Source organism: Hydractinia symbiolongicarpus, chromosome 5 (genome assembly GCF_029227915.1).
Source record: "Hydractinia symbiolongicarpus strain clone_291-10 chromosome 5, HSymV2.1, whole genome shotgun sequence".
In the NCBI taxonomy this organism is placed as follows: Eukaryota; Metazoa; Cnidaria; class Hydrozoa; order Anthoathecata; family Hydractiniidae; genus Hydractinia; species Hydractinia symbiolongicarpus.
This window is the reverse complement of record NC_079879.1, coordinates 17,320,883-17,334,400: the sequence shown is the minus strand read 5'-3', so window position 1 is coordinate 17,334,400 and position 13,518 is coordinate 17,320,883. Positions and strand designations below refer to the sequence as shown.

Sequence of the window (13,518 nt, the reverse complement as noted above, 5' to 3'; positions counted from 1 at the left end):
ACTAAAGTGTATCAAATTATTTAAAACATTATCATTACCCTCTCATAAGCGTATAAAAATCCAGTGAAGGATGTATTTTTTTCGTCATACGACAGAAAATTTTTTCTACTTCAATAAACTTTGTATTCACAGATTATTTTACCATAAATGTGGGTATTTTTTAAACCCTATTAACACAAGGGAAGAATAAAGTGCCCGCGGCTTCTTTGGCTAAGCATAAATTTTCTTTGAAACGTAATTGAGGGCTGAAATTTTGTGACTTTTTCCTAACATTCATTGAGGCTTGTAAAGAGGTATTGCATTTTTTGGAGGGGGCAACTTTTGCCAGTTGCTGCTAAGTTGTTGCCAATGAGATATGTGAGTCAGAGGAATAAAATACAGATCAGATTTGAAAGAAAAATCGATGTAGCGAAATGACCACGTCATTCCCGATCATGATGACGTCATCAAAATTCATTCTTTGATATGCAAATTTTTCCTATTTGGTGAATAAATCCACCACGAATTAAGGCCATATGGTCAGTGATGCTTGAGAAATTTTAATTGTTTGCAATTATTTTATTTTTTACATGACATCTGTTTTTATTAAAACTACAAGCATGTTAAATTTAAACTCTATTCGGTCCGGTTTTCTGACAATTTTTTATAAATAACTCCTTTATGCTCTGTTGCATGGCTATGATACTAATTGTTTCAACATTTATTTATTAGACACCTGCATGCCAAATTTTTAGGCCTCATACTTTCCAGATAATAACTCTTGTTAATATTATCCTTAGAATTTGAAACTTGCAACACCACTTTGTTTCATTAAGGTTAATCCTTCCGCATGTTGTGGACCGTGATTATTCCGACTTTTCGATTTTTTTGGATTTAACCCGAAAATCGGGAAAAACGGATTTCTGGCAATTTTTTGCATCTTTTCATGCGACCTGTAAAAACCGAAAATAAATAGTTATATAACTTTTATTCAGCTTTAAGAAACTTCAAACAGAATGTTAAAATTCGCTCTAGGACTAAAGTAAATAAATAATAGGCAGATAGTGGTATTTTGAACAAATTTCAAGATTTCGATGCCGTCACAAAAAAAGGAGCTGATATAAGCAAAATTTAGTTTTTGAGGGCCCCTGCTCAAAATATGTTCGAAAATCCCCGGGTCGAATAGGGTTAACACGTAAGCATAAGAACTTCCGCATTTATAGCGCAAGGGAGCTTTATTTCATCACCCCCCCTCCACCATTTACATTACTTTACATAATTATCATATTACATTATGATATATAAAGGACGTGTTCTTTTCCTTTTCGTTCTTTTATTCATCAAAATATTCTCAACTTGTAGTCTTTGAATAATTTGTACACTGCATTTTAGATGGAGTATACGTCCTGATACATCAATGGAGGAAACTACTATTCAATATTGAAGTGTTGCGAAAGTCATCAAGCATATTTGTTATCAACTTCTCTGTTAGCTACATATCTTATTTTATCCTAAAAGCTTACCAAATACTTCAACAAGTTTCAATTTGACAAGCTCAAATTCAGCTTGCGTATTAGCTAGTTCTGTTTTCAACTGCTTTTGTTCTTCATGATTTTGCCTTTTTGTTTTGGCTAACTGCACATGGAGAGACTTTAATTCTACGTTTTTTGCAGCTATCGCTTTTTGAGAAGTTATGAAATCAGCCTGAATTTTATTCAGAATCTCGGTTTTAATACGAATCTCTCGTTCAGCTTCGTGTAATTTAAGTTTTAAATTATCAGATTCTAAACTGTTTGATAAATTCTTTCCAATATGATTAACCCCGGCTGAGTCTTTTTCTTCCAATGGTTGACTGCATTCTTGCATAGAATAGTCTTTCAGGTTTCTCATCGGCAATAAAGAACCCGACGGATCATTAGATTCTTTGCTTTCCTCATTTTTTTTTGACAACGGATGAAATTTTCCCACAGGCCTCAGAATGCTATCGGTCCTTTTGTAACCTTCTTCGTACGCTTTTTCTTGACATATCTTTAAATCCTCTTTTATTTTTAATAGCTTTCTTTCTGTGCCATCGGGTTTAACCTAAAACATAGAGGTCTTTGATTTTTGGCAAATGTTTGCAATGAAAAGATTACTCATAAAAAGTCGTGTATAAGTAGTGCTATTTTATGTGGCACCGGCATAATTGCTTAACCCATTACAGGTTGCAGCTATATTGGAGCAATAGGGCACCAAATAGACATTTTTTCTTTTAAGATTTATTCCGGGTGTTTTGCATCACAATGAAATAAATAAATAAAAAAAAATCTTTTTAATACCAATGCCTACATAGCCTCTAATATAAAAATGTGAACTTTGAAACTGCAAAGACATTGCAAAATCCATAAATAAGGCAAAAATGTAAAAAACGTATAGGCGTATTTCGGAAAACACTCATCGCATAATATTGCTTCCTTAGGTTTAAAAGGAGCGCGAGAAGGGCGTAAACTAAGAGGACCAACGTAAAACAAACGAGAATTTTATCCATTGTAGTCAACAATAAGAACTATAGGGGGCTTCGCATTGACCTTCTTGACAGAAAGGTCATTAAAAAAATCCATGCAGACTCATTTCAGCTACCGAGTGAATCTATAAGGCAATCAGAAGCTGTAGTCCAAAAACACCTGGGTAGAGCAGCCTCCAATCTATAAGAGCTGAGTGCTTGCCTTCTATTGCATTATCAACGCAGCGAGAAAAAATCGACAACACTTAGGTAGGCCAGCACCCAACCTAAAAGCGCCCAGTGTTGCTCTCAATGCATTCATAACATAGCGAGCAAAAATAGTTTTAGTACAACAACATAAAGGACAACTTACATGTTTGTTCGTTTCAGGTATTCTTTTTCTGAAGGACGTATCTTGAGGTAAAAAAATGCAATTTTAAAATAGTTATGTATTTAACGGCAAAACAAGGAAGAAAGTCATGACCACTCTGTAGTTTAAAGATATGTAACGTTACTTATTTACTCCTTATAACGCTGTTTAGGTTACGGATGTAACACAAATTATTTTAGCTTAAAACGTTTAATAGCAGATCGCGACTTAGAAAGTAAGAATTATTTAAATATGTGATATGAAAACACGAGGAGCTTATTCTGAATCCACCGCGACGAATCAATGCAAATTCTAGGTGTATACTATAGCAGGAAAAATTAGTCTACACTGTCCGCCTTTTGACCCGCAAAGAAAAAACCCTTTGTGGTATTACGATTTGTATTGTTATATTTTTTATATATATTAAAAAGGAGGATTCATTCAGTGTCTATCGCAACCACAAATACTAAACAACAAGGATTTTTTTAACTTCTGTGTCGGCAAAAGTAGCAAAATTGGTTCTAAAATAGAAAGAATTTTGTGTGTTTTTAAAGCATTGTAGATGTAAAATGTCATTTGATGCGATGCTCTATTTCTATTTATTATAAATTAAAATTAATTTGAAAAACAGCTTTTGGGAAATTCAGCTAAATAATCTAAGTAATTAGAGATCGAACTTAAACTTAAGTTACACGTGAGACAGTTTAGTAGTGTGACAAAAGAGGAAAAAAGTGTTACGATGAAGGCAATCAACTAAACTAAATTATTAATTTATAATGTGAGTTGTCCGACACTATTTGGTCGTAAGTTTTATCGTCAAAAGTAGCACGATACTGTTCCGTGCGTTTAGGTAAGAACGTGACTTTCAACTAGCATAATAATGTATGTAGCAAAAAATAATAGACATTTCTTTACTCTTGCTTAAACTAGAATTAGAGCTATTAGGCTAAATATAATGCTTCACAATACCTTTTGAAGATTCCAACTGTACATCACTTTGTTTTCTGGCTTCAAACATTGCTTTACTATCTTTTATTGATATATTTGGTTTATTGGCTTGTACTTCATTGCTTGGGTTCGGTTTTTTAAACACCCTTGAAGGGACATCCATTTTAGAAGGTTTTGTAGGCATTCCAGTTGAACAAGTTAATACTTTTTGTGGTATTTTAGGTGTGGCTTGACATTTTCTGCTTGGTTTTTGGGATACTGGCGGTTTTTCTGTTGTTAGAAATTCAACAATTACATTACAAAGTTGGATTTTTCAAGAATAGCGTAAGCAATTTTTCCTTTGTCACGTGCACATCAATTGTGAACATTTCATCCAAGTCAAGCTTTCTGGGGCTCCAAAAAGCAATGGGAGAGGGTAGGCGGGAAGAGGAGGTACTTTAGAATTGTTAATAGGGATATTTAAAAAAAATTGTACCTTTTTTTCTTGACAACCTGAAGCTAACTAAGAGTGATCGAAAGTCATCAGTTTTCAACCCATAACAGTATATTTTAGAAGTTATTACAAAAAATTGGAAGGGGTGGGGCTTAGCCGATCCGAAGAGGGGGTTAAGTTAAAAGCTTCTAGTTATATACTTCAACACAGGTTGTCACTAGCTTTAAAACAGGTTTTGCATAATTACCTGAGTGTGTTGGTGCTAGTGATTTTGTAGGCGCATTTAATGGCTTTCTTCCTATCAATGGTTTCGAAAATATGTTTGGATTAATTGGTGATGAAATTTGGAATCCCTTTTGGCATACTTTTGATGCATTTTGACTTGTTTGAGTTGGTTTGGCAGATACGCGTGGGTTATCTATAAAGCCAAACAATGAAATAAAAACATACATCCAAATTCAAATTGGACAGACTGCTGAACTTGGGGTACCGCGTTCGCCTCCTGTGCTAAAGGGTGTGGGTGTAATACTTGGCAGACTAACGAATTCTGTTTATCCCCCAAACACAAGAATAGATTTAATGTCTTAGTCAACTGTCTAGTGCAGCATTTGCTTTGCCCTTACAGTATACGTGGCGCGCTAGGCTCATACTTAAAAACAAATTTTGGATCTCGTTTCTATTAAATTTAAGAAAGAACAAATGCTACGACTATGAAACTTGGCACAGAAACGTTCCAAAATAGAAAAAGTGATTTGACGTCTTTAGCTTTTGCTGACATCATCATCCCTAAAAAAACGGATTCTTATAAGTTTATTATTTTACATATATATTTGCCTAATTTGCCTTTAAAGTACATTTAGATCAGAAGAGATGTTTCTTTATAAAAAAATTTGTTGGAAGTCTCAAAAAACATTTAACATTTTTCCAACCACCTACGAAAGAATGTAAAAAAAACTGTTCTTTAACGAAAACAACACTTTCCACATCTTCTCCTAATGTGGCAAAAGCAAAAGTCCTACAAATACCACATCTAGAACAAAATTGTTTAAAAATAACTGATGGAATAATAAAATTGCCTATTGCCCATCCCCTCCTCCACAAATAAACAGAAATAAAAAAGGTCTAAGATAAAGAAATAAATTTTAGGTTTCTCTAATTATAATAAATCATATAACAATCAAACTCAATGAAACGTAATCAGTAATAACTTACTATCAGTTTTTGACCATCTTTCGAATAAACTCTTCCACATAAATACAATAAATAAAAATTAACGTCTAATTAAAGAATGGAGGTATAAATGTTAGAAATTTTATATTCACTCTAAACCTTAAGTTCGATACTTTCTGACAATTTCCCGGAAGAACTGACGATAGACACTATTCGTGTAAGTGAATCTATGTATAATTTCTCCGAAAAAACTTAATTATATTGTTTTAAACATTTTTGTTAATGTCAATGAATCGCGAAATTTATTCTCAACAAAATAACTAATCAATTCCCTCATGAATTTTTATTAAGTTTCACGAAAACTAACCTTGTTGATCTCGCCAATCAGTTTGGAAACATTAAAGGTACGCGCAAGCTTTGTGAACAGACGCAGAGAGAAAAAAATTATTTTTTAGTGTCTATAAAGCAAACTTAATCGCTAATTGCATAAACCAAAGCAAACTTAATATTAAAGAAACCTAAATAAATTGAAAATTAACAAAGCTACCTGAGAGTTTTTTTCGCTGTTGTCTGCTTCTTCATCCATTCCTTGGTACCACTTTCATACTAAATTAGTATAGACTTTATCTCAAGAAATACGTGCAATCTGAAACAGCTGATATCAAAAGAAGCTTATTAAATCTATTAAATGACCCATTGAAGTACAAACTTTCCTTAGATAAAACCAATTTATCGCTTAGCAACTGTCAGATTCTAATTATGCATGTCTTGTAGATTACTATTATTATCTCTTATAATAATACAGAGACTGTGTCTGTTTGTAACAGGCAAAGTGGATATCGTCATTTTCCCTTGATGTCGCCGAAAAACTTATGTCTAATATGTTAAATTTTCTGACGTTACGGCGCGACGTCAATAACACTACTTTAACGTCAATCTATATACTAATACGCCTTGTGTGTGTGTGCGCACGGTGAGGCCATAGCACACAAATCACGGGTCACTTTCTTACGACGTTGCGTTACGCTAAAATTTACCAAGTTAAGAAAAACGCAAATCAGGGGGTTACTATTTAAATATTTAATTCTCTTTTCTTATTACTTTAAAAAAAAAAACTCTTTTTCTTTATTTTATTAAAGCTAATTTTTATTTTATTCTTTAATGTCTTTATTTGTTTTTTTGTTTTAAAAGCCCCGTTGGTCGTTATAGATAGAATAATTTAATTTCACCCCCGGTTTACCATGTGCGCGCCGTATCACACGGAACCAAAGTTTATCAACTGAAAAATGAAAACCGAAGCGAAGAAGGTTGTCTCTTTTTCAAAGTAATCCTGAAAAAAGTTATTTCAAACAATGTTTACTCATCATGAGGTTAGATTAAAGCTTATTTGTTTCTTATATCATTTTTTTGTTCTGGGACCGAGGTTGCTTTCTTTTTAAAAAAACTACCGAATTCGAATGATAATTTGAATCTCAAATGTAAAAAACAAAACTGTTGTTGTAGAGCTACTGTTGTTGCCGAGCGAGTATAAAAAGTTTATGTTGGTTGTCAGAAATATTTGTTATAAAGAAGAAAAACGTACGATGATAACTTGAAAAAGAGAACTGATTGGAAATGTATCAGACAATTGTAGCTAGCTATACATTTTCAATTTGTTTTCTTTGGGATGAAGCCAAGTTTAGCAATCGCAGAAAAAAAAACTGATTGGACTTTTATCCAGAGAACTCTAGCTACTACTGAGAAAGCGAAAGAAAGCAGGTGTGTTGTTTAGATTATCTGGTAGAGAAATAAATTTAGGTGAATAACGTTTTTAAGCCGTTTACACCCTTCCAGCTAAACTTTCCCTTAAATATGAAGTTAAATATGTTTTGTCTTCAGCCTGAACATTTTTTTTTGTAAGAATATACTCAGAGTCAGTTAAAGATATCTTAAGAACATGTCCAACCTCGATTGTTTGTTCTAAATAAATATAAAAGAAATTTGCCAATAGCTATAGCAACTTATAGCAAGCTTTATTTTATTGAGACATTATATATTTTTAGGCCACGAGGATAGTATTTGTCAAGAAAGTTAAGAACTTTTTTTTTGTAAGAATATACTCTAAACAATGGGTCAGAATATCCTAAGAATATGTCTAAGCTTGATTGTTTGTTTTAATATAAAAATTTGTATGATGCACAAATTTAATTAAAAGTTTACTTTTTTATTGCGTATATATATCTCACAAACTGAATCTTTTTCTCTCCAAAGCAATGGGCAAGTACACCAGGGAAAGTTAAGAACATGACGGCTGAAACGAAAAAACACTATTTTTATAAAATACAGCGTGTATATCGTAGAGAAGAATTTATATAAAATGTAAAAAGTAATTTTTCCGTTGTTACTGTTTTTAACGCTACGAAGTGGTTGATGTCGTTATAATAAACCTTAATGTAAACAAAGTTAAATCAATGTTTACATCTGTTACGTTACCGTTTGAAATATATTCGATTTTTAAATTCGAAAACACTGCATTGTTATCATGCACGGCAAGTTTGCGCATTGGGAGAGTTGCTGTATGCAATAGACTAAATAGCTAATTTGGTATGATGCATTAGAAACTGAATATTTTGCAATAATCTTTTTTGTGTGACTTAACGATTTTTTCTTATGTCAGGGCCGGCGGCGACGGGCGGGCAAAGTAATAATTTTTTTTAGCTAGAACATTCTGATTTGAGAGTTCTTGTTCCAAATAAAATAGCACTACATTAACGGTCTTTCTGTATAATTAAAATAAACAATTGAACTATAACAAAGGCAAAACTTTTCTTTTTCACCTTTTCCATTACTATGAAATATGAAGACATTACATTGCGCATTGATTGTGAAAAAGTGAAAACACGCAAGTGAGTATTTAAAAACACACGAGATTATTTTCTGCATAAAAATGAATCAAAATAAGTTGACAAAGTATTTTAAAAATTCTAAAGATGATACTAACAAAACTACTACAAATCAAACATCCATCAACGTACATAATGTAAACGAAGTATCAGAGACAAAAATTGAAATAACTACCGATAAACCTTTCCATCCTCCTGCTATTTATCCATTTCCTAAGAAAAAATATGGCACCAGAGAACGAAGCTTCCAAGCACATTGGACTAAAGATTTTCCTTGGTTACACTATGCTGAAAAGTAAGCGTCTTTTTATTTTTTCATATTATAAATTAAACGGACTATCATTTCAATCATTAATTTTTGAATTTCCGCGCCCGAAGGCGTAGGAAATTCTTTAAAACCGTCGTTTTTTTCTTTTGGAGCATTTTTTGAGAAAAAATCGACCCTGGGATTACACGTTCCTCCGTCACAGATGTGAACTTCGTACCCAAGCTCCCTAACTACTGGGAACTCATCTAAATGACGTTTCAGGACAAAATTAGTTTTTGTTTTCGACAAAATTTGGCACAGTTAACAAACAAAGTATGCTGAATATGATGGTGACATCAAAATTTTGGTTTTTTGCCACCTTAAATGTCATTTCAGGCCAAAATTGGTCCAAAAATTAAAACCACTTCATTTTCGGCTAAATCTGGCACAGTTAACAAATAAAGTATGCTGAAAATGATGATGGTACAAAAGTTTGATTTTTTGTCACCTAAATGTCATTTTAGGCCAAAATTTAACCAAAAAATAAAACTGCTTTATTTTCGACAAAAATTAGCACTTGAATAAAAAAAGTATGCTGAAAATGATGGTCACAGCAAAAATTTTTGTCAACTAAATGCTGTTTAAGACCATAAACGTTTCAATCGCAAGACTTTCAACCATGAATTATAGGCTGTATTTTTTGTTAGCAATTTATTTTAACACGTTTCGTTTTGTTTGCGTTTGTTGTAAGACATAATGTCACTTGTGTGCTTTATCTTCAGAGGTTCATGCACCAAACCTCCTCGAATGTTTGGCACAATAACACAACGAATTAGCAGGTTTTCATCAAATATTTTAGTAGCGGGCGGAAATTCTTAGAGCCCCCAGGGCTTCTTGTATATTTTTGATAATGCATCCAACTAAATATCTTTTTATTGTTTTAGCGCACATGCTGTGGTGTGTTTCTATTGCCATACGCAAGAAAAGCGTGGAAACTTGAAGGATCAAACAAACAAGGACACAGCCTTCACCTCAAAAGGATTTTCAAATTGGAAGAATGCTCTTGATAGTTTCCGAGGTCATCAAAGCTCATCATGCCACAAAACCGCTTCCTCGTACCACTTGGTTCTACCACACTGTGCAGACGTTGGCGAGTCGATGGACAACATTCACCGACCAGAGACAGGTTGAACGAAAGTACCTCCTTGATGTCATTAGATGTTTACGCTACCTTGGCCGACAAGGCATTGCTCTTCAAGGAGACGATAACAATGACAACTTCACCCAACTTCTTTATCTCCTCGGAAGTAGAGATTCAAGCGTAATGGATCATATCAATGGAAAAATTGGACATAAGTACAATCACCATGATGTGCAAAATGAACTCTTGAATTTGATGGCTTCTCAAGTATTGCGGAAAAAGTTAGATACCGTTCGAGAGCGCAGGTTTTATTCTATGATGGCAGATGAAGGCACTGATGTAAGTAATGCCGAACAACTTTCATTTTGTGTACGATCAGCAAATGACGATTTAAATGTGAATGAAGATTTCTTGGGCTTTTATAAAGTTGACAATACTCGAAGCGCAACTATCGTCAAGGCCATCAAAGATATTTTGCTGAGGTGCTCATTGAACCTATCTGATTGTCTAGGCCAAACCTATGACGGGGCAAGCAACATGATGGGAAAACGTTCAGGTGTTTCTGCCATTATCAAAGAGGAGCAGCCAAAAGCCATCGCGACCCATTGCCAAAGGACATTCCTTAAGCCTTGCTGTCAAATCTATGACTAAAGAGTGTCAGATCCTCCGAGATACAATGGGAACTGCCGGTGAAATTTGTGTTTTAGTGAAGTATTTACCGAAACGGGAAAACATGCTGGGTAAGCTGACTGCAAATGTTGAAGGAACCCTAGGAACTGATAAACATGCAGGAAAGCTGGATAAGCTGAGTACAACAAGGTGGACAATTCGGGCGAACTGTTTCAAGAAGATCATCGAAAACTACGAACCACTGATGGCGTTGTGGGACGAGAGTTTAAATGAGAAGCTAGACGCTGAAACGAATTCGAGGATTAATGGGTGTAAAAAGCAGATGGAGTCATTTTCATTCTATTTTGGTCTGAATCTAGGACGCAAGCTTTATGCTCACACAGATAATCTGTCCATAACACTTCAGAAAGAAAAAATGTCAGCAATCAGCGGTAAAGAATTGGTTGAACTTACGAACAAGACGATGCAAGGCATGAGAAACGAGAGAGACTTTGATATATTCTACGGAACAGTCACCAAGTCAGCAAGTTCGATGGATTTCGTTTCTTCGCCAACAGCGCTAAGAAAACGCAAAAGACCAAAGTACGACATCTTGGAATTTGTGGAAGGAAATCCAAGCAGCACTGGAGAAGCCTACTATCCAGAAACTGCTCATGCCCACTATAAGGCCATCTATTTCGAAGCAATTGACGTAATTGTCAGCGCCATCAAAGAGAGGTTTGAGCAACCTGCCTTCAAAGTATTTACAGAAGTGGAACAACTGTTGTTGAAGTCAATAAGTAAAACGCCAGCCGAAGAAGAAATGAAGACCGTTAATGCAAGTTTCTGTGATGACTTTGACGATCAATCGTTGTTGTGTGAATTGGAGTTGCTACCAACTATCTTTCGTGAATCCAGTCCTGTCAACTTCAGCGATGTTGTAGATGTTGTACAGTCGTTATCAACCGAAAAACGAAAATTGATAAAAAATGTCGTCATCATCATACGATTGGTTTTAACAATGGGAGCTACATCCGCTACTCCGGAACGATCATTTTCTACGATGAGACGGTTGAAAACCTGGATACGTTCTAGCATGAATCAGAAAAGGTTCAACGATTTGTCATTGTTGAACGTACACAAGGAAATCTTAGATACGATTTCTTTAATAGATATTGCCAATGAGTTTGTAAGGGCTCATCCATCTAGCCAAAATGTTTTTGGTATTTTTACAGAAAGCGATTTGTAACGTTTTTATTACTTTTTATGAAAAATGTAAAATAGATATTATGTGAGAAAAAATAATTATTCCTCTGCAAAGAGTTTATTTTGACATACATTTCTGCTGTAGCTTATAGCTAAAGATGCTTGTTTTAGCCAATCTGAAGGGTCTTTATAGTAAAAATTTTCTCGGCCCGTCGGCGCCAACCAAGGTGCCGCCTCCTTAGTCACTATATTATGTGGCCCGACCACTTTACAAATCGCGCGCGGGCGCTGATGTCTGGTATACTATTTTCCTTGGTGTACTTCTGGCATGGCAAAGCAAGTATATAGTTTTAGCAGATTTCACTTTTTACATAACCGTTGTTAGACACCTTCGATTATCTTAGACCTTTTGCATTTTTATTTTATTTTATTTTTATTTTGTCGTTGGACCTGCTTATATTTTTAAACGTTCTGCATAATGCAGATTGTGAGCAACCTCAATCCCAGGGCTTTTTTTCTCTTTTATTTTCATTTTTTATACTGCTGCACATGCTAATTTTTTTAGACGTTTTGTTTCAGCGGTTATAGATATAGAATAATGCAATTTGTGACTTTTAAAAATTCAAATTACTGTGTTCTATGTTTTTATTTGGCACCTATCAAATGGACTCGATGAGAGATTCAGTGGATTCTTCCACGGGACTTCGGCTAGTCTATATAATAATACGCCAGTTCTGTCTGTGACATTTGCAAAGTGGATAAAAGTTCTTTGACAAAGTCTATAAAACAAGTAGTACTAAGGAGTGAGGATATACAGTTTTTCGCTCCTTCCACACCTTTACCCCAAAAAACACCGCTTCCACCACTTCCATCACCACCCCAGCCCCCATCCTCTCAAAACCGGTAAATTCGAAAACAAATCCGATAAATCTGATAATCTCAAAACCCTAACACGCATGCGCACACGTAGTAATAATGCTGATATCAACAAAAACTAACGCATGCGCAGTTGAGTAGGGGTGAGTCCCAATACTCAAAGATAGACCGTGCTATTCAAAGGTGAAAACTACCCCAGAGGTGTAAAAAGAATGGAAGTCTCAAAATGCCCACAATGTAGACAATTTTTACCCATGGACAAATTCAGGCTCAAGGATGACGGACAGCTGACACAATGTTGCATCGAGTGCCTTGATACGCAACATGCTGCTGCCCTAGCAAAACGTCGGGAATAATATGGCAATGGCATAGTGTGCCCCTATTGTAAAAAACTTAAATTTGACTTTGAGTATAGGATAATAGACAAAAAAAGACCCAGATTTAGCACAAACTGCATCGAGTGCCTGATCAAGAACGCGGCCAGGGCAGAGGTAAATCGACAAAATTGTTTCGGCTGGGGAGCCCCAAAATTATCCCGATACATCCCTGAAAACCGATAAACCCCGGAACACACCGTTAGCGATATTGCTGATATCAACAAAAATAATATTAAATACCAATAACCACACATAATAATACGACGTCATGCGCAATAGTGTATATATTATATATGCTGACATCAACAAAATTAGAGTATGAGTAAGGGAAATTCCCATACTCAATGAGCGCGCTAGAAATTTTGTTGATTGAGATCAAGAATATATAAGATGAGTTGGAGGCAAGAAAGATGGAAAAAATTGGTTGAAGAGAATCCCCTTGTGATAAGGTATGTACCGGACCAATTCAAGATCCAGGAAATGTGCAACAAGGCTGTTTAATCAGATCCCCTTATGTTTAAATTTGTTCCCGACAGGTTCAAGACACAGGAAATGTGTATCATGGCGGTTCAAGAACATCCCAAAGCACTCAGGTATGTTCCGGATCATTTCAAGACCCAGGAAATGTGCATTAGGGCTGTTTAAGGAAGGGACTGGCTGCTTGAGTTCGTTCCGGACTGGTTCATGACTCGGGAATTGAGAAGGGATAATATTTATCCCTCGCTGCTCGCACCCTATCATCAGCGGAAAGCGGAGAAGGCTAGGATTAAGAAGGATTTGCTTCCAATAGCATGGCAT

At 35.1% G+C, this 13,518-nt stretch overlaps 2 protein-coding genes across 3 annotated transcripts; one reads left to right on the top strand and one right to left on the bottom strand.

Moving 5' to 3' along the window:
• Nucleotides 1–331: 331 nt before the first annotated feature.
• Nucleotides 332–6,116, bottom strand: LOC130645023 (uncharacterized). Of its 2 annotated transcripts, none has more exons than XM_057450864.1 (6): nucleotides 5,930–5,980; nucleotides 5,425–5,455; nucleotides 4,460–4,998; nucleotides 3,801–4,049; nucleotides 2,835–2,875; nucleotides 332–2,061 (listed from the first exon to the last, which is right to left on the bottom strand). In XM_057450864.1, exons 3-6 carry the CDS (start codon nucleotides 4,662–4,664, stop codon nucleotides 1,486–1,488), a joined length of 1,071 nt encoding a protein of 356 aa, XP_057306847.1. In that variant the 5' UTR covers nucleotides 4,665–4,998; nucleotides 5,425–5,455; nucleotides 5,930–5,980; the 3' UTR covers nucleotides 332–1,485. The 2 variants fall into 2 exon arrangements, with proteins under 2 accessions (XP_057306847.1, XP_057306846.1); XM_057450863.1 differs by having other exon boundaries at nucleotides 333–2,061; nucleotides 4,460–4,630; nucleotides 5,930–6,116.
• Nucleotides 6,117–10,328: 4,212 nt separating this feature from the next.
• LOC130646011 (uncharacterized) lies at nucleotides 10,329–11,510 on the top strand. Its single transcript, XM_057452143.1, has one exon. The coding sequence runs from the start codon at nucleotides 10,329–10,331 to the stop codon at nucleotides 11,508–11,510; it is 1,182 nt and encodes a 393-aa protein (XP_057308126.1).
• The last annotated feature ends 2,008 nt before the right edge of the window (nucleotides 11,511–13,518 follow it).